Below are 21,714 nucleotides of genomic sequence, written 5' to 3'. Positions count from 1 at the left end.
AGAGGCATATGATGGGGGGGCCTATAAACAAGAACACAAATGAAGGACGATTTAGGGGAAATAAATTTTATTGCCAAATAATCAATTTTGGGGATGGGAATTACCGTAATCTCGGAGAAGGTATATTCAGAGCGGATTATTGCCGCTACCCCGCCACCTGTCTACCCAGCAGGTCGGTTAGCGTGAATGATGTGTGAGAGTGAGAGTGTGAGAGTCTTTGGTGAGGAAGAGGATCAGCTGGGTGTCATCGGCGTAAGAGATGATGTTGAGGTCGTGCTGTCGGGCGACGTGGGTGAGGGGTGCCATGTAGATGTTGAACAGCGTCGGGCTGAGGGATGAGCCCTGGGGTACACCGGAGATGATCTTGGTGGCATTAGAGCGGAAGGGGGAGGCGGACGCTCTGTGTTCTGCCGGAGAGGAAGGATGTGGTCCAGTCCATGGCCTTCTCTTGGATCCCGGCATCGTGTAGGCGTGTCTGTAGTGTGCGGTGGCAGACCGTGTCGAAGGCGGCTGACAGGTCCAGGAGGATGAGGACTGAAGTTTCTCCGTTGTCTAGCAGGGTCCTGATGTCATCGGTGGCGGCGATGAGGCGGTTTCGGTGCTATGGTTGCTGCGGAACCCGGACTGGGACGGGTCCAGGATGCTGTTCTCCTCGAGGTAGCAGGTCAGTTGTTTGTTGACGGTTTTCCCAATGACCTTCGCCGGGAACGAGAGCAGGGAGATGGGCTGGAAGTTCTTGAGGTCCTTGGGGTTTGCCTTGGATTTCTTGAGTAAGGCGCTGATCTCGGCGTGCTTCCAGCTTTCCGGGAAGGTTGCTGTCTCGAAGGAGTTGTTGATTATTTTCTGGAGATAGGGTGCGATGGCTGTGCTGGCTTTGTTGAAGATGTGGTGAGGGCATTGATCTAACGGTGATCCGGAGGTTGTCGGGGCGGTTGCGAAGTTGAAGTTGAAGCTGTCGTGGATGTTGGCGATCTTGTGGTAGAAGAAGGTGGCCAACGAGTCGTACAGGTCTTGCGAAGGTAGAATGTTGTCGGTGTTGGAGCTGGGGTTGGAGAGTTCCTTCACGATGTTGAAGAGCTCTTTGCTGTTGTGTGTGTTGTTATCTAGGCGGTCTTTGAATGATGCCCTTTTGGCAGATCTGATGAGGTGATGGTGTCTGCGGGTGGCATTCTTGTGGGCTGTGTAGCTGTCTGGTGTTCGTTCGCGGATCCAGTTCTTCTCCAGTTTTCGGCATGTTCGTTTGGAGGCCTGGAGGTCTTCGGTTAACCAGGTGGCTTTCTTGCTGGTGCGGCTGTTGGAGAGTGTCTTGAGCGGGGCGAGGGTGTTGGCACAGTCGTCTATCCACTGTCTGAGGCTGCGGGCACCGGGGGTCGGTGGGTCGGCGGGTGGGCTCTGGGCGAGGGTGGTGGTTAGCTGGTCTTCGGTGACTTTGCTCCAGCGGCGCTGAGGCATCTGTTAGGTGCGGTGGTGCGCGGTGGGCTTCCTGAAGGTGAAGTGGATGCAGTGATGGTCGGTCCAGTTGGGTTAGGTGGTGTGGTTGAAGGAGACGTGGGGGCTTGCGGAGAAGATGGGATCAAGCGTGTGACCGGCGGCATGGGTGGGTGTTGTCACGAGTTGTCTGAGTCCGAGGTTGGCGAGTTTGTTGATCATGGTGGAGTTGGTGTTGTTGCTGTTCTCGAGGTGGAATATCAGGCCCCCGAGGAGGAGGATGTCCCTTGAGGCGAGGGCATGTGTCCTAATTAAGTCAGCGATGGAGTAGCTGAATTGTGGTCGGGGCCCGGGGGGCCTCTTCTCCTTAACCTGGTGAGCTCAACATATGCTTGGGGCCACCTTCAAATGCCTCAGGGTTAATTTCCTTCATATTCACCTCCATGTTAAGGGAATCTGTCTGTCTCCTGTGATGGTGCAGACTCAGACTGCCAATACCTTCCTCCTTAGTGTAGTGAGCCAGGTGCATCCAGGTTGACGTGCCATGGTTGTGACCCCCCGCGTGGTCCTCTCTTTCTTTGAACTCCTTCGTGTCACTCAATCCCACATTCCCCATGGGAGATCGGAGGGCATACCGATACACTTTATCTGGGATTACACTCAGTCCTCGTCTCCCGCACCCCACATGTGTTTCACCATTTCCTACATGGCTCAGACCTCATCCCTTGGACCTGGGTCACCATCAGAAGTTCTGCTGCCTTCTGCTTTGCTCTTCCAGGACACTCGTTCATCCCCTGTCGTGTCAGCACTGCCACTGGCGGCTTATGCCATGGGCGTGAGCCATCTTTGTAGAGGGTCAGAGAACGCTTCGCACGTTGTAACCTACAGCTCCTCCATCTTACCGGAAGTCCAACTTCTTGTTTATTTGCATGAGTTAGTGCAGTCAATAAATGTTTTTCTTCAAGCTAGTTACAATGGAAAGATGGTTTAGGGTATTTTTGTTTTCCCTCCCGTAATGTGCTAGACGCAGCAGTGCACAGCCAAGATTCAGTGGTAAAAGCACCACCAGAACACTTCTGCAAAGCTAAGAATTTCCACCTGCATGTTCCTCCATCATGACAAACATGTACATTTTTCATTTAGACTACAAGCCCTTTGTTTGACCAAATTTAGGGGTCCCTGCAACTGGAGTTGAATATCAAGGATGTGGGGACCAGCTCCCAATAACACATATGCATTGGGAGCTGTGATGTAATCTGAGCTGTTGACTAAAATCTTCAACTTTGTTGCTTGTCCCTTGCCCGTTTTCTTTGTACCTTTGTCTAGCATACTAATTGTAATACGGTACACTAAGGCCTTCATTAATGTACATTAAGGGTCTTCATTAAAAGTGGCCAGTAAACTGGTATGGTATTTGGTGCCCCCCTTCAGAATGGTATATCTGGGGTTCATTAGAAGTTGGACTTTGAATGCAAAGTCTACTGGTTATTCTTTGTTTCTGCCCAGATTTTCACCTAGAGAATTTAGCTTACTTTAGCAGTAAGAGTCACTGGTTGAAATTGTACGGGCCTGTGGTGTTTCATCATTACTCATAGTTCTGAAGGGCCCAGTAGCTCCCATTACTTGACCCATTGCAGATTACAGGTAACTCTTAACGAGAACCTAAGTAGAAGAAACCAAAGGAGTGGTGTTCCTCTATCTTTTATGTGCTGTTTTATATGTTGGGTTAGTTCAATTCTACCACACAAAATCATCAGGGAGTATACTAGAAACCAACACCCTGCTTTTCAAGTAAATAAATATTGTTTTTGTTGCTGTTTTATTATGCTTTCCCATATTGTCAACTTCTCTATATTGTACTTTTACTCTACCCAACTTTCTATTCAACTGCTTGTACAGGAATGTCATGTAAGCAAGAATTCAATCCAGGATTTTGTTTACTTGAAAAGTTTCTGTTACTTTGATCTCTGGGTGGGCATTCTAACTACCACTTATTGTATTTGGTCAAGAGGCTGATTTAAAGTTTGGTGGGCAGAGGCACATCTGTCGGTATCGCGGAGTACTTATCTCCCACCATACCGAGGGACCTCCACCCCAAAATGAAGGTACTATCCTTAAACTTTTAAAGTGTTTTACTTTTTTCAAAAATAAAATCCCAAAGCAAGATTTTGTTTTTGAAAAAAAAAGACTAATGACCCCCACACCAGGGGTCTTATAAAAGTTTTTATTGTCCCTTACATTTTTCTTGGTGGTACAGGAGAGTATAAACTGTCCATTCGACCACCCATTCAAAATTGGGTGGCCGGTCAAATGACCATACCTTTGACTTGCTACCGGAGGAGTATGTCAGTGACAGAGAATAAGTAATCTCAGTCGCTGACAAATACAAGGTCCGCCGTTCTGTAAATCAGGCGGGTGGTCCTTCAGTTTGGCAGAGAAGGTACTCCTTTGAAAACTCTAAATAAGCCCTAACTCCTGTTGTCAGCACGTAGACCTGGAGAGCAGGTGGGATTGTGCACAGAACTCTGTTCACTCCAATGAGCACTCGACTCACTCCACAAAACTGCTTTCCAGGAATAACCGGCCACCTACAGTAGGAGTGCTTTGATAACCTTCTTGTTTACGATTAATCCTAAATTGATCAAATAAAAAGAATATGGCCTGTGGAGCAAGGCAAAATGGCTCCTGTATAAGCAGGCTTAGCGCTGTACTCCCCCCCCCCCGACTAGCTGTGTGAGTACAGGAGAGAGAAGGCGGCTCACTGATCCCGGCATGAGCGGCAGCCGCTGTAGTGGTAGCCGAATTGATACGCCGCTAGTGAATCGCTTCTCAATTCTTCTGGAGGTGACGACTCCACATGCATTTTGGTGTGCTTTGCTGGTCATTGTTTTGGGCGTTCTTGGCGGCTATTCTGAGCTTCGCTACAACTGGCCTCTTGGGAGTATGCCGCTGAAGGGCCAGCGGACACGGGGTGTGCTTCCGCCAGCGATTGCATGTGGCTCTAGGCTTACTCAGGAGAAATCAGTGAGTGGTCGCTGCAGCACTGGGACTCGCAAGCAGCTGCTCCTGAAGTCGGAAGTGCCAGAGTCTGAGCCCGTGCAGCTGGGAAGGGACGCTGGACCCATTAGAGTTGAAACAAGTGAGTTTCCAGCTCCTGTGACTTACTCCTCCATAGTGGATCTCCTTTTGAGGGCCAGGGGCTTAAGAAAGACCCCCGCATTGCAGAACGACTGAAGAGGCTCCAGTGGATTTGCCGAGGGGCTACTGAGGAGGGTTTCCGAGGACCAGTGAAAGACAGTATGCTCCGTAGCTCTCAATGTTACTCTGATTCCCTCTTGCACACTAAGTCGGTTTTCCTAAAACTGTCCAGTAGATCCACAATATGTCATGAGGATCTGATAATGCAACAGCCCAGCAGCCACTCCACGGACTAGGTTAGTGATATCACACAACGAGTAAAGGGAAGAGGGTGACATTGATTCCTGGTCAGACTGGATAAAAAACTTGGCAGTGAGTCTGTGCCCTCTAGCACTAACCAGCCCACTATGACCTCAGTTGAAGTAGGCACAGGACTGTGCATGGCACCTGCCAGTAAGCTAACTCTAAGTGGCAGGAGCCATAAAATGTACAAAGGAGTGTAGTGTGTGATAAAGATATCAAGGCACTTGATGAGCCCACGGAGCAGGGTGACAGGTTCTTCTCTTTTACAGAAGGCTCAGCAAGTTTATCACTATGCTGCCAATCTACAACAGAACCCCATGTTATTTGTAAACTCTGCCAAATCTGGCAGAAGAGCCATCATTGGGGCTTATATATCAGCCATTAAACAACACCAAGCGGAAACTCGTGCGAATGGATGAAAAGCCAGGGTCGTTACGAAGAAGCTTCAGGGAGCAATGAGAAAGATCTCTAAAGCATGTATCGAAATTGGAGAAAGGCTATCATTGGTCGAGACTCGCATCCCTTTGCTGGAATCAGGCCTGATGAGACTCAAGGTTCAATCAGAGGCCCAGGAATCACATATCTCGGGCATTCAATCGAAGCCCAAGGACATTGAGAATAGACAACATCAAAATAATCCACGTATCCTGGGCCTCGAAGAGAAGGTCTGGGCAGTGATATCAAGTCCTTTATGGTTCAGCTGTACGAGGGGGCCTTCCCCAAGCTGGAGTCTTGGACCTGGGAACAAGAGTTGCAGAGAGTCCCTAGGTTTCCCCTCATGCTGAAGCAACAATCTCAATCACCAGGATGGTACCCCTACACCCAGGGCAGTTATTGTATATTTCTGCAATTTCCTTCTGAGGCAGGCTGTCTTTGAGAAGGCGCATCCAAATTCAAGACTAAGCTTCAAAGGCCGTCCTTTTTTTTTTTTAAACAACGTCAGACGTCTACCATGTCACTCTTGAATGCAGCTGGAGACTACTGCAACTCATTAAGCCATCCAGGAGAAGGGGACTTGCTAAACCCGGCACGGCTCAAAGTCATCTTTAACCGCATCGCTGCGGCGGTTATTTTTCCGCTACGTGACTTTTCTAAAAGCCGCGTTAGATGACGAGCTCAGCTCGTCATCCGCACATGACCACCGTGGCTGATGACGAGCTGAGCTCGTCATCAGCATCGAAGGGGTTAAGAGCCAGACTTGTGTATTCACCTCGGAATTCAAGGCTAATGCGTTTCTGGACGTCCTGGGGCAATGAGCTGAGTTGCTGATTTTGTTAACTGGGAGGGGAGACCTCTTCAGGATCAATTGTTTTTTATCTTTATTTTTTTTCTTCTCTTTTTGGGTTTTTCTATGTCCCTTTGATGGTTCTATTTTGTGAATGAAAAGGTGTATGAAATTGATCTTCAGGACATGGGATAGATATGTTCCTTGGGCACTGCACATGTGTACCTTTTGCTTTTCTTGTTCTTTTCACTCTGAAAGAGGGATTTGTAATGGATGTAATGTTCACTGGGGGAGGGTGAGCTCAAGAGCCATCACTCAGACTTCAGTCAGATTGTGTTTAGTAGTGAGGGGGCGGCGGTGGGGTTTGCAGGGTAGGGTGATCTGGGTGAGGGTCAGGGAGAAGGGGGGTAGGTAGGGTGGTATATACTAGAGAGGTTGAGAAGGTCGAGAGGTTTATCTAACTTCAGTTCTTTGTTTGGTATTTGGTTAGAACGTGCTCTTTGTTAGACAGGGGCTTGAAGCTGGATCTGTGTGTACTGAATTATTTAAATAGATGTAGATGGCTCGAGTAGCTCACATGCGTTTTGAGACTATTAACATTTGTAGGCTTAATGATTATTCCAAAAGGAGAAATGTAGCAGAAAAGCTGAAGATGTTTTGGGCTGATTTAGTCTGTCTCCCAGAAACTCATGTAGAGGGGGATAGGAAAAATCTCCTGGAAATGTTGGGATATCATCTTTTGGGGTACACTACACAGGGCACTAAAACAAGACGGGGTGGCAGAATTGTCACGGAAGGAATGCTTGTATTCTGATACGGAGCACCTCCGATAAATACTAAAGGTGGGTCTTACCTGAATGTCAGTTTGTTGTGGGGTCTGCCACACTATTCCATTTATGGCCCTAACTTGGATTACCCTACTGTTTTATATTGTTTGACTACTGAGCTGGTACTATGGCCAAAACCAATTATTGCCTGTGGGGACCTGTACATAAATTTGGCTGGTGGGCAGGAGGGATTAAACATGGGTATTACTCTGGTAGGAAGCCCAGGGTCTTTTGTACACTTCAGAATTTGAAACTGAACCAGGGCCTGGTGGATATCTAGGAGAAGTTTAAGGCTCCAGATCCTGGGTACACATTTTTTTCTGCTCTGCACAAGAAGCATGCTATACTGACCACTTCTTTACATCTGTGAGTTTGATTAGCGGAATGCAAATTGAAAAATAGCCACAGGTTCTGTCGGATCACAACTCGCTGGTGATTGAAATATCTTCTCTGGGTAGTTGTAGGACTCCACAGACATGGGTGTTCGACAGGGGGTTATTGTTCAATGCAGAATATCTTTCACATATGAAAGCATGGATTCTGGAATTTTTAGAGCGGAATAGTGGTGCGCTTCTGTTGGATGTTGTGGGATACTCTGTAGGCGGGAATAAGGGGGTAGGCTCTCTCTTTCAGTCTTAGCCTTTATAGGACCATTAGGCAATTTTGAGGAATAATGTCAACTATCTGTTGGCATCTGAGGCTCAACTGGCGGAGGCTGCAGGAGAAGGGGCCGAATTTCAACAAAGTTTGCATAAACCTGCAGTGATTAAATCTGCTATTAACAAAGTATCAGCAGGCAGGGCTGCTGAAAAATAATTGGCTCAAAAGAATGTTATGAGTACAATTAAATGGTTGGTCGATTCTGGCGGATGTAGCCAGAAAACACTCCACGGGGAAATATCCAAGATCAGAGTCATGAATGGTTTATTGGTTAGTACTGCCTTTGAGGTAATTCGGGAAGCTTTTAGAAAATGTTTATATGGATTTGTATGAAGCTGAAGTAGGGGAGGACGAGAAGGGTAGTCTGGATTATCTGGACTCAAGTGGGGTCAGAAGAGTTAACTCCAAAGATCAGGCTATTGGGGAGGCCCCTTTCAGTGAGGAAGAAATAATTGAAGCGCCTAATGCCCTCCCTTCTTGCAAAGTGATTGGAAAGGATACAACTCCTCTGGAGTTTTATAAAGTGTTCATTTCTGTCCTAGAATAGGATCTGGCATGTACCCTACAGGAGATGCAAAGTGGACAACAGGCTTCTCTGTTTTGGGCAACTTCTAACATTGTGATTTTTAAGGCAAAGGGGAAACCTGTGGCTAGAAAGTGTTGCAGAGGTATTGGGTTTAGAAAGAAAACATTACTCGAGCTACTTTCCAACACTGGGGGCCGTAAGATACCTCAGATTTATGATTATTTTTGGGGCTTGATGCCGAATGATTTGGAAAAGCAGTCAGCCAATTGGCCTTGAGGCGGAGGGGCCATGGATGGCAGTTTTAAGGGGGCTCTAGAACTTAAACATTTGTTACTAGTATCTGCGGGGTTGCAGGCACAACATTACAAAACTAATTTCAGCTTGTGTTACATTCCTGCTAAAATAGCGAGTTGGAGGAGGGACACCAGCATCGCTTGACCTCCATGTCAGCTCTTGGAGGTAGATTTAATTCATATGTTTTTCATCTGTCTGGCTTTAGATTCCCTAAAACAAGAGATGTCCTATTTTTTGACGACTGTCTTGCACAAAGAAGGGGTATTAACATCCTAGTTAACGCTCTTGGGAATTCACAACAATGCACGGGGGAGTAAGGGTCAAGTCATTTTTTACAATGGTGGTAGCCCTTATTTGCATTGCTATAGTCTGACTGGACTTGGATCCCCCCACATTTCATCAGTAGCTGTCTAGATTACTGTCAATGTTTCCTCTACAGAGCAGCCTATATATTCTCAAGGGTAGGAAGGCCAGGAAGGAGAAGAAAGTCTGGGCCCCTCTGGTAGAATGGGAACAGGGCTGGATCAATTAGTATTTAAATGTATCATCAATTGATTGGACACATTCTGTGTTTAACCTTAATTTTGTATGATAATCTCTTCTTGAACGTTTTAAAATGGTGTATTAATTCTAGGCTGAATCAGCGGGCATCTATAATCATAACAATGATGAATTTGTATTTTATCAACATAATCATGTACTAGTTGTTATGGTCTATCCTGATAAGGGAAATTGGCTATCAGACCTTTGTTTTCCCTTTTTGGTAGCTAATGTATATGAATAGAAGGTGTTCTTTTTTCCTTCTCTTGTCTCTCAGATTGTTTAAATTAATTTGTAATTATTATGACTTCTCTTGCGCTAAATAATACAAAATATAAGAAAAGAATGTGGTCTTATTACGCCGTCGTCTGGGTGCAATGAACAACATATTTGATCTTTTTTTTTAAACAATGTAAACCTTTTTCTACACATTACTCATTTACTATTATGGGTGGTTTCACATATTAGTTTGATGTCCTCTGAGATTGTATCAGTGACACCCTAACTCAAGGGCTCTCAGATATAGGCTTCACCAGAAAGGTTCACAGGCCCACACATATTCTTGATTCCATCTTTACAAAAATGAAATAATTGTTATTGATTTTTGTAAACCTTGTGTATGGTCAGATCATTATTTCATACATTTTATATTAACCTCTTACCCCATGCACAATAAATCATGTATCCCTGCCTTCCCATAATTAGCTCAGGCTCCCAACTGGGAACAACTGCTCAATGAGCAACTTGAGAGCTAGGAAAATTGGAGAGGGAGACCCCTCTCCAATTTTCCTAGCTCTCAGGTTGCTGATAAGCTTTCATGAAATGAGACCTTAACCCTTTTTGCTAACACCTTGGAGCAGAATTCCACTAGCCGTTTGTTGTGAGTACAACTGTATAAAGCTTCACAGACCACCCCTGAACTGAAAAGCCTTAAAAGGCCACAAAGGAAATGGATACTAAATGAAGAAAATACATGAATGCAGTTAGGAAAAAGTAATATCTAGATCTTATTAAAAAAAGAAAAATCTTACTTGAATGATATAAAGTTTCTTGTCATTTTTCTACTTTGTTTAGACCATCCAGTCTTCTCTTCTAGACTTTGTCCGACGGCCCACTCTGATGTAGACTCTCTGCTGCTTTCTTCCAACTTGTTGTGGTCATTGAAAGAAACAATGAAGTGGTTTCAATCCTTCCTATCTGAAAGAAGTCACTAGGTTAAATTAGGAATTTTTCTTTCTGATTCTACCTCAGCTGACTTTGGGAGTCCACGTGGGGGTCAACCTTTTTTTCCCTAGACACCTTAATATGTATATATGCCCCCTTTTTAACTTGGCCAAAGATTGCCAAGTGGCACTCCATTCTTCTGTAGACTACACCCACTTCTAAATTCGTTTTTCCTGATGATCCACAACCATGGCATGACTAGGAGCCACCTGTCTTTGATATCCAGTACTGGATGAATTCGAACTTCCTTCAATTATAAACATACAACACTGGGCTCATAAACCTTGATGCCATGGGTAGGTCCTCTATAGTGGCTAGCCCTTGAAACCCCCAACATTTTTTTTTAATTTACCACCATCTAACACAATCAAATAACAATTGTTTTTAATTTGATTCTGGGGTCTTTCTAAGGCCACCTGCAATAAAATAATTTTTTTCAGTTTCAGTAACTCAGGCCTATTTTATCTCTCCTTTCCCTCAAATAAGAGGAATTGGTGGTTAGTTCTGTTGTAAATAATCAGCTTGATCATTGCATTTCCCTTTCACAACCCTAAGCAACAGTGGTGTGCGCCACTGGGGCACTTTGGTATTACAGGAGCCGCAGACATTTGTGTGGCCCCCTTCAACAGTACACATCACACAACTGCTACACTGGGCCTGGCACGATCTCAGTGAGGCGTCCCCTCATTTTCATGGGGATGTGACCCCATGCAAATGAAGGGGTATTTTCCCTTTGCACCTGCTGTGTATTAAAGGCGCAGAATCAAAGGATCAGTCAGGGAATGTACTGACTCTGACTAAGGGCTCTATTTCAGCAGCGGGGAATTTGTGGTCCCAGTCCTCCTGCTCCAGACGTACCCCTGCTAGCGGGTACAGTGAGGCGCTGCACACACCTTCAGCGAGATCTCTGTCCCCCTTCTAAATGCAGGTTGGTTGCCACCTGCATAGTGAAACTGAAAGTTTTAAACAGCAGGCCCACCTTATACTAAAGGGCTGCTTCACAGGGCACCATTATAGAAAATGGGGTAACCCAGTTAAGTGTCAAAAGGACATGGGTGTCGATCAGTAAGGAAAACAATTGGTCCCTGACACACCTGAATATACTTCAATTAATAAGTATATTTATGGAATTCAGTACAAAATTTCCAAATACAAACACATCCAACAAACAATTTAGTGGTCACTGGAGATCAATTAAATTCCAAACATCAATTTATTCTTTATATCCAAAACATGGAGAACATACATGGGACATGGTATGTTGCACAGTTATTTCCAAAAGAGGGAGAAAGGGGTAAGAAATAAGGGCTCATGTGTGTGAGAGCAAAGGAAAGGTACAAGTGCATCAAGGAATATTTACAAAGTACAAGTTAAAATATTCAAAAAGGAGGGATCCAACCAAAGTATTACTGATGAAGCCGGTACCCCGACCGGTGGGCCTACCCCTAATTGCATTAACAATATCACTTTTAAATCTGTAGGGTGAGACTTAATCTTTGATGGCAGTGGTGGTGGGGCTGGATGTTGGGTGTAGGTCCCCAGGGGGATTTGTCGATGTTTCGACCCTAATGCCAAAGGGTAAGTAGACTCCTCAGCTGCAGGTCTTCCTCAGGACAGGGAAGGGGGACCCTGACCACGGTTGTGGCCTGATGGATAGGAATGAATCAAATGAGTCAAAAGTCAATCAATTAAGTAGGAAAATACACTGGGGCCGAATCACCCTGGAGTTCTGCCTCGGTCTTGTGGCGTGAGCCCTTCTATCAAGTTGCTACTATGAATAAACTGAGTCGCTTGAAATCTGTTAATCTTAAATCGAGCCCGAGGGAGATAAACCGCATCCGTTAGTATCTCTCAAAAAACCAGCCTCACCAGCGGTGTGAGACCTTGTGTTGAAAGTACACCCATGTAATTCATGCGCTGGGTTCTTAAGCTGAGCAAGAAGGAAACAAACCGCATCCGTCTGTTTCTCTCACGGCTAGCCTAGCCATGAGAGAAAGGGCAGGCACACATTTCCTGCTGTTCTAAGGCGAGTGCATTCATTGTGATAGTACTTAATGAGGGAGAATAAAGGCAGCTGAGAAAGAAATGATTAGCAAACCAAGACAACCGGGATGGAAAAGAACCTGCAATAGTGAGAGAAAGATACATGAAGTCTAAGATGGTGAGATAAAGAGACATGAACTGAAATCACAACTAGCTAACCTTAGTATTGAGAAGCCATAAAGTTCTAGTCCTAAGAACTTTTTAATACACATTATGAACTGCTTGTACCGTTGTTAGCTGTAGTACCGGCATTTCTATTTATACAATGTATGTTTTATTTTGATTTCCCCCTCCATTATTGTATTTTATTTTAATACCATTTAATGTAGCACTCACTGCATCTGACAAGGCGTTGAAGCACTTCAAGTTGAGTTGTGAGCAACTCCGAAACCCAAGGTTAGCGGTTAACCTGGTGGTTATAATGTTCACTTTAGTCCTGTGCTCCAGTCCATGCTTTTACCAAAGCTTCTTTGTGATGGTCATTAATTATGTTAGCTAAATAATACATAAAAAGGAATGTAATGTTATTTCGAGTTAGTGATATGTGAGTTCATGCAAAAGGATTGTGTGTGAATAAATCGATTGGAGATTTTAGAGAATTGGAGGGTTGCAGTCAAGTGAATTACATTCACCCATGGACACTTCAAAAAAATCACAAGGAAAATAAAACTAGAATGTGGACAGTTAGATTTTATTGTTAAGCATTAACAGCAGATATGCGTACCATGTTTTCTTTCACTAGACTATTCAATAGTTTAAACACTTCTTTATTCTCTCACTTTCTTCAGTTTGTTCGCTCTACTGTCGAAAAAACACAACAAAGTGCTAGAGCAGGCAACGCAGTCCCTGAGGGGAACCCTGGGCTCTGATGACATGCCGCTTCCTGACTATGTGAGTACTGGCTGCATGCCTTAATACGCTTTCTCAACCAAGCGTCAAATTGTCAATTGTGACTCTAGAAGTGAATTTTGAAGAGCTGGGGGGGGCCTCACTTTGAGACACATTTAAAATTAACGGGTATTCGCCGCGCTTTAAAATTGATGTGGCCACCTGCAAAGATCATATGTATGTATGAGCGTGGGTGTAAATGTTTTCTTAAAATGTTTAAATGTAGATATATATATATTTTTTATCCATCCTACTGGCGGTCGCCAGTAGGTAGTTATAGTTAGGACCTAGTGGACATTGCCAAAATGCACACAAGGTCGCTGGAGATATTTCCACATGCTCCATTACACAGCTGTAGTGTGGAATACACACTAGACATTTACCCTACTTGGTAGCTCTTACTAATTAGCTAGTAGAAACTACTGCAGTTCGGTAGACATTTTTTGCAAAACTGTGGACTCTTGTTGGATAAACGGGCAGGTGAGGTTTCTTTCTGGCCCTAATGCTTATTACACAGAAATGAAACCTCATTGTGAAGCACTTCCAAATATAAACATAGTAGGTGCCCCCAATTGAAGCTCCACTTCTGTAAAGGACAACTGATACTAACTTCCTTGACTTGATGAAGGCAAAGCAAGTGTGTTTTCTCTGCAATTCCACATTGAAAAACAATCTGAAGTCCTTGGTGGAGGTGAATGCATCGTTGATCTATCAGAGCGCAATCTGTAGTGTCTGTGACAAGTGGGTTCTTTTTTGGCCTCTCCTGGTGAGAGCAGAGTCCATGGTTCTCCCTTTAAATAACTATGAGTGTGCAAAAGTGCAAAATTACCTTACGGCTTCACTCATTTGGTCCTGCCAACCTTAGTAGTATGCAACTCAGACACATACAGCTACTCACACACTGTCACCAACCCATACAGCCACTCGCACACCCACTCCCAGACCCATGGAGCCATTCAAAAACCCACGCCCACAACCAGAAAACTACTCACACACCCTTACAGCCATTCATTCATTCACTTACAGATCCATACAGCCACTCACACACCCACTCACCAAACCATACAGGCAATCACACACTCACAAAGGTTAGATGTTCCAATTAGGAAGTATATCTTTAAACTCCTTCGAAATTCACCCCAAAAAAATTTACATGGACAATATAGTTAAGAAATAGCATTAAAAATCCTCTGGAATTCCCCCAAAAAAACAAAGGTGACAGGGATTTTATAGTTAGGAAATAGAATAAAAAAACCTTAGAACTTCACTGTAAAAACCAACGGGTACAGGGACGTTATAGTTAGGCTAAGATTTCACTCGTACAAAACCATTGTAATTCAGCAGTAATACTTAGCTGAGCTAACTATAACTTATGTCCCCGCAATGCACTGCTTACGACACCACATATTACATCACTCATGACATGGTGACATCGCTAATGACATCACTGAGGACATCCCAAATGACATCATCCACTGAATGGCTCTCACACCAACTCATACCCCATATAGCCTCTTATACACCCACTCTCTCACACACACACACACACACACACACATACCCAATCACAAGACCCATACAACTATTGACACACACCCAATCACTTTCTCATACAGCCACTCACAATGACTCACTCACCCATACAGCCACTCACTCACCCATACAGTTACTAACAGAGCTACTCACTCACCCATACAGCCACTCACACATCCATTCACTCATCCAAAAAAACACGTACATACCCATTCACACATCGATACAAGCACTCACGCCCACTCACTCGCCTATACATCCACTCACACAGGTACATAATGTGCAAATCAGCCACTCACACACTGACTTACCCATACTCTCAATTAAACAGCCACTCCCTTACCCTTACACCCAGCCGCTCAGTCACCCATCCAGGCGCTCTAACACTCAACCTCTCATATAGTCACTCACACACCCATACAGCCACTTCCTCACCAATACAGCCACTCACACTGTCACTCATTCACCGATACAGCTCCACCCACTATTACATTAAGCTTTTCCATCACATTTGCTTCTCACAGTGTAACTATAGCAAGCAAAATTGTACACTTGAAGCTTTATTACTGTCATTTACTTCTGGCCAGGCTACAAAAATCAGAAGTTAGAAATGGCCTGGATTTCAGCTTCTGGAGAGTAGGTAATATTTCCAGAAAGTACCACTGTACAGTGAGACTGAAAATACTTCAGAGGCTGCTGGTGCTGGTCCAAGATCATTTAAGGCGTTAACGCTGACCCACATGACCACTCATGGAAATAATCCATGCTATGTTAACACAGGCTAAAACTGTACTTTCTCACTTAAGTATTATGGACAGAGAATAAGATGGCTATAGTCAGGCTTAGTGGACAGGTGGAGTTTATTTTTATTTCTAAAGACAGGTGTGAAAGACAATGCCAACCTCCATGTGAGAACTAATTTAGATTTTTTCATTAGGGAAAGATATTAAAACAGTTTGGATGTAAGTATTGACTGCCCCTAGATGCCTATAGCACAAATGTGCATTCTATTTGGGATCTTTTGTAGCTTTTAGCACGATAATAATTGTACAAGTGGGAGAACATAACCTTGCCCATTATGTAATCTATTACCATAAAATCCTGAGCAGGGGACTCCACTAGATAATGATGAGAATATGTTTCAGTACTTGGTATTTCTTTCTAATAGATTTTCGAGTTAGCTGGCTCAGGGCGTGGCTTCCTGCAGAGTTCCTGACCTTGTATGAGGACCTGGGGCTTGATAGTAAGGACCTGATTAAGATCTTAGTGGGCACGATTACTCCGTCACAAAAGTGACGGATATTCTGTCTGCAAAATTGCAATTCCATTTCCCTATGGAACTCGTCCTACGGCGCATGGGATTTCCGTTACGTTTGTGACGGAGGATCCCATTCGCCAAGATCGTAATCAAGCCCTAAGTACTGGCTGGCTTTCATTGCCCTCATTCTCCAGAGGTTATTCGGCAGTCCCATTAGATCACAAAACCTCTCTGAGCGTGGCAGAAAGTAATATGGATATGAGCGTGGACTTAGGAGGGATGACCTCATTCTGATAAGCTCTGAATGGAGGGAAACAAAGCAGACTGATACTGCCTTTTTGTAAGCATAGGCTTTTCCTGAAGCACAAATCTGAAAGAAACAGTTAGTTATAGATTCCCTACCTTAGAATTACCCCCAGGCGTCCTACTGGATCCTGAAAGTTTTTCGTCAGCAATACCCCTACGTGTCGGAAAGTGGCGTCGGTCGACTTCGCATCCGTCGTCGACGTCGTGGTCACCAGGATGCGCCCTGACATCAGTTCTTTCTTTTTCCGCCCAGCAAGTGCAGATCCGGAGAGAGCAGTACCTCCAGTCACTTTTTGACAGATTTTTTGCGACTTTTGGTGACTTTGTTTTTGAGTCTCAATCGACTCCTGGTGCACGAGGGATACCCGGCTTCAAGGCATGCGGTTCCTGCAACCGACTGATGTTGGTGACGGATCCGCACCGCATGTGCCTCTACTACCTGGAGCACGACCATGACTCCAAGTCATGCTCCGACTGCCGTACCATGGACCGAAGTCTTTTCAGGAGCGGTCCAGAAAGCTCCTCGAGGGCCAGCAGTCAGCACCGCGTCGCTCAAGGTCCCGGTCACGTGGGAGGTCGAGGAACCGGTCGCGGAGTCATCATCACTCCTCTTGTAAGTCTTCGCACTCGGTGTCAGGTAAGTCGAAGCACAAGAAGAAGTCGAAGAAGCATCGTCGCTCTTTGACTTCCCCTCGTCAGTCGTCCAACACAATCAGTCGTCCACCCTCGGCTCCGCATGTGTCGACTCTGGCCTTCCCGGGACCGGGAGTGACTCCTGCCCAGCTTCGTCACTGTTGCGAAGCGATGCATTCCAACTTTGGGCAGCCCGAATCCGCCGGCATGCCATTGGGCCCCGCGGACTCGGCTGGGGGCCCCCAGGCATTTATTGCCGGTGGCTTCAGCCTCGGCACCCCAGGGCTCCCTTGGATCCAGGCCTGGATCCGGATTGGCACAGGTAGACCACGTTACACCTCCGGCGCCGATTCCACCGGCACCATATCCACAGGCGACGCCGGCTGGACCCCCAGCAGGTGTCGACTCCAGCTCCTGCCCCGATTTGGACACGGAGCCGAACCGGCAACGACCAACGCCGGATCTGGCGCCAATGGGTACTTTTGTCCATGTGTTCCACCCTGGCCATTTTCAGCTAGATTGGCAGACAGAGGAGGGTGTGGAAGACTGGGAGGGATCTGGTGACCCTTTAATAGAGCAGTTAGATTACGATCTGGACTGGAGAGAGGAATTGGGATTGCCAGTGGTCTGGATACCTCCCCAGACCTAGGAATGTTGTCTCCTCCTACCGTGGCTACAGAGGAGGGAGCATCACATGCAGTGGTGTTGCATAGGGCGGCCGAGGTTCTCCACCTCAAGCTACCTACGGTGGCAGTCAGGACTAACCTAACGGTGAGCTCTTCGGAGCCGCCTGCTGCTGTTTAATGGAGCCCTCACGGATATCCTTTTGGACACATGGTCCAGGCCCAACACAGGGGCTCCTGTGGACAGGAAAATTGCTTGACACAACCGCCTGGCTCCGGGCGACCCCACTTTCTTCTCCCAACACCCCACCCCTGAGAGCTTTGTGGCTCAAGCCTCTACTTTTAAAGGCGTCTTCCCTACCGCACCACCGGATAGGGAATCCACAAAGCTGGACCAGCATGGGAAGAAAATGGCACAGGGTTACGGTGGGCCTCTCTACCACCCGCCCTATGCAGTATGCCTTTTGCCCCTTTCGTGGCTATAGAAGGGGTGCCCCACTACGCCCCGCCCAGAGCCACAGGCCGGCACATGCTGTTTAGCCCCCGCAAGGCCGAGGACATGGGAATCACTGGCGTTGTTCTGGGGGCCAGTGGGCGGACCAGTCCACCACAGCCCCCTCTGCAGCAGCCTCCAAACCCTCCTAGTCCGACATTTCAGGTCTACCAAATGCAAGTGGGCGGCAAAATCCGCCATCACCTCCCCCACTGACGCACCATCACGTCGGACAGGTGGGTTTTGCAGATAGTCTGAAGGGTCTACTCCTTCCCCTTTGAGTCTACTCCTCCCTCAATGCCACCTCAGTACCATCGCATGTCAGAGGATCACCTGGCCCTTCTCCAACAGGAAGTTTCCGCACTCTTGGCCAATGGTGCCATTGAGCACGTTACTGCCCCAGAAGAAGGTCGTGGTTCCTATTCCCACTACTTTCTGGTACCCAAGCAGGCCAAAGGCCTGCGTCCTATCTTTGATCTCAGGAACGTCAACCGCTTCCGCCGGAAGAAGAAGTTCAAGATGTTGACGCTCGCTCAGGTCTGGTCTGCCCTCGAGCCTGGAGACTGGATGGTAGTGTTGGACTTGCAGGATGCTTACTTTCACATCCCCGTCTTGCCAGCCCACCGGCGCTGCCTGCGGTTCACGGTCGGTCACAAGCACTTTCAGTTTACCTTGCTCACCTTTATCCTTTTCATGAAAGTGATGGCAGTGGTCGCAACTCATGTGCGCAGATCAGGGGTTCCAGTCTTCCCTTATCTCGACGACTGGCTGTTGAAGGCGGGCTCACCTCAGGCTGTCGTCTCCCACCTCCAGACTACGGCCGACCTCCTGCATTCGCTGGGGTTCTCCATCAACGTGCTGAAGTCACACCTGGCCCCCTCTCAGAAGCTCCTCTTCATCGGAGCGGTTCTGGACACAACGCAGTTTTGGGTTTATCTTCCCAAACAGCGAGTCCGGGATATTCGGCTTTGATTCAGATCTTTCAGCCTCTACCCCGGGTTTCGGTCAGAATGACCCTGAGGCTGCTAGGTCTCATGGCCTCCTGCATCCTGCTGGCAGATAATGCCAGGTGGCATATGCGGGCTCTGCAGTGGGACCTGAAGTTCCAGTGGGCGAGGCATAAGGGGAATCTGTCCGATTGCGTCCAGAGGGCACTACATGACAATTACAGTGGTGGCTCACGAACCAGGATTGGGTCAACGAAAGATCCCTCTCCCTTTCCCAACCAGAACACACAGTGGTGACAGACGCATCCCTTCTGGGATGGGGCGGCCACGGAGAGGCGGAGATCAGAGGCCTCCGGTCTCTGGCAGAGTCAGCGCTCCATATCAACCTTCTGGAGTCAAAGCATTCCTTCCCTCTGTCCGGTGAAGAGTAGGTTCAGGTGTTCACGGACAACACCACCGCCATGTGGTACTGCAACAAACAAGGCGGGGTGGGGTCGTGGGCCCTATGTCAAGAGGCCCTCCGCCTCTGGACATGGCTGGAACATCAGGGCAAATCCCTTGTGTTTCAACACCTGGCAGGTTCACTGAACGCCAGGGTGGACGAACTCAGCCGCAGGTGCATGATGGATCACGAAGAGGCGTTGCAAGGTCTCTTTCTGCAGTGGGGGTGAGCCTTTGTTAAATCTATTCGCCACCGAAAAGAACGGGCAATGTCCTCAATTCTCCGCGTTGGAATTTCCAAGGCGGGACTCGCTAGGCGATGCTTTTCTAAGCTAGTGGAATTGCAGTCTTCTATATGCCTTTCCGCCTGTATTACTTCTGTCCAGAGTGCTGAAGAAGATCAAGCACGACCGGGCCCAAGTCATTCTTGGGCTCTGGATTGGGCACAAAGAGTTTGGTATCTCGAGCTGCTCAACATGGCCATTCCCCAGGGCGACGGCAGCTACTACTTCTTTGAGGCGAGGAGTCCCCTAAATGACATCTGTCAGGCAGCTACGTGGGCATTGCTGCACTCGTTTACGAGACACTACTGCCTGGACAGCCAAGTCAAGAGAGACCACTTCTTTGGCCGTTCTGTTCTCCAGGTCTTTCTGGTGTGAATTTGGTTCGCAGACCCACCTCCGGTGTGGTATTGCTGGTGTATCTATTCTAAATTAAATAATCTATAACTGTTTCTTTCAGATGAATAAGTTACTTACCTTCGGTAACGATATATCTGTACAAAACATAGGTTAGTTATAGATTCCTTACCGCCCCACCCATCCTCCTCGTTCTTCGTACTGACTTCTAGGGTTAAGGACATCCTTTCAGGCCCCTAGTTATTACACCAGTGGTCCGTGTCTTGCATGGCTCTGCCCTTCTGGCATGGAAAGTTGTGCACAGAACTGACGTCAGTGCGCAAGGGAGGCGTCTATTTAGCTACTGCGACGTTATCCCGGCGACCACGACGACGGACGCAGAGTCGACCGACATCTCCTTCCGACACGCAGGGGTACAGCTGACGAAAAACTTTCCTGATCCAGTCTGACGCCTGGGGGTAATTCTTAGATAAAGAACTTTTAACTAACTGATGTTTCTTACAGATATATTGTAAAGGTAAATAACTTGTTCGTCGGGACTACTGCACCCAGAAGGTGCCTGGATCTATCACACAATGCAAAAACAGTATGTCAGGATGTCTGGATCTACACAGGGTGTTAGACTCGACCTTCGAGTACAAGAGTGTTTCTGTGGTCCTTTAGGGTTTGGTCTCAAAAGGCCTTTAATCCACCAGTCGCCTGATACCACCTTCATTTAAGGATGGTAATATGTCTCTATCATCGTAGACTTTAGCATTGCCAGGCAATACTCACGCCACACTGGAGGATGCTACTCTTTGCCCAGGGTGTCTTGAAATTTTATTTTTTTTTTTCGTTTGAAAACCATAACAATTAGTCCCAGTGAGCCGGCAATGAATCACAATTCCAGTAAGCAATACAGCTCAGGTACAGTGGTATTCAAAACTTCTAGTAGTCAATGTAATATGTGTAAGCATGCACAAATTTACAGAACTCCGGACCACCTCAAATTATGGGAAGTTTAAACAGATGCCGAAGACTTGGCTCTTTAAGCAAGCCTATTAATAAGTATCCTGAGCCACGTTGGGGCAGTTACCTAGCACCAAGAGACCGTTCGGTGTATGTGCGCTCTACCAGCTACAGTAACATAACATAACATAACATTGATGTTCATAGAAGTAAACACTATTCAGCAGATAGCCTGGGCATGTACAATAAGCAAATGGCATTTTGGAAGCCAGACAGATCCACAGTTTAACCTTTATAAATAAGGCATTGAATTGGACCACTCATAGCAGGTTGCAACAGAAACTGGAGTTAAAATGATCACGGTAATGTGAATGTTTAACAACCATGGATAATGCGCATGGAAATAGAAATTTTTTCCTTTACAGCCTTTTCTTTTATTTGCTGTATCATGCCCGCACCATGCTTATGTGGCATTCCTCTTACTTCTTGTGTGTTTCCTATTTACCTTTTTAACTTTGTTTATTCATTTGAACTGTTTTATGAATCAAAGCTATCTTAAAGCAAAAACATGTTTAATTTCTTTGATCTGGTCCTACTTATGTTCAGCACTGTATTCCTCTAAAATGTTTCATTTCTTACTCTTTGACTCTTTGACCCTGCTCGCAGGCCGGTCGCTCCCCATGCCACCACACAGCCGCCAGCTGCCTCATTTCCTCCTGCTGCCTGCCGCCGTCTCCCTGCTGCCTGTCGCCGTCTCCCGCTCCTTCCCACCGCTGCTTCCCTGCGGCCCGCCCCCAT

General features: G+C 46.5%; 1 protein-coding gene across 2 annotated transcripts in view; it reads left to right on the top strand.

Annotated features, from left to right (window-relative positions):
• The window catches only part of DYM (dymeclin), a 1,096,728-nt gene that overhangs the window by 804,049 nt on the left and 270,965 nt on the right, over positions 1 to 21,714 (top strand). For both annotated transcript variants that reach the window (XM_086960369.1, XM_086960370.1), the window contains exon 14: positions 12,997 to 13,099. In XM_086960369.1, the coding sequence (XP_086816495.1) occupies positions 12,997 to 13,099 (103 nt within the window). The remainder of the gene's footprint in view (positions 1 to 12,996; positions 13,100 to 21,714) is intronic.

Source organism: Lissotriton vulgaris, chromosome 3_1 (genome assembly GCF_964263255.1).
Source record: "Lissotriton vulgaris chromosome 3_1, aLisVul1.2, whole genome shotgun sequence".
Taxonomy (NCBI): domain Eukaryota; kingdom Metazoa; phylum Chordata; class Amphibia; order Caudata; family Salamandridae; genus Lissotriton; species Lissotriton vulgaris.
This window is presented reverse-complemented; position numbering and strand designations above follow the sequence as displayed.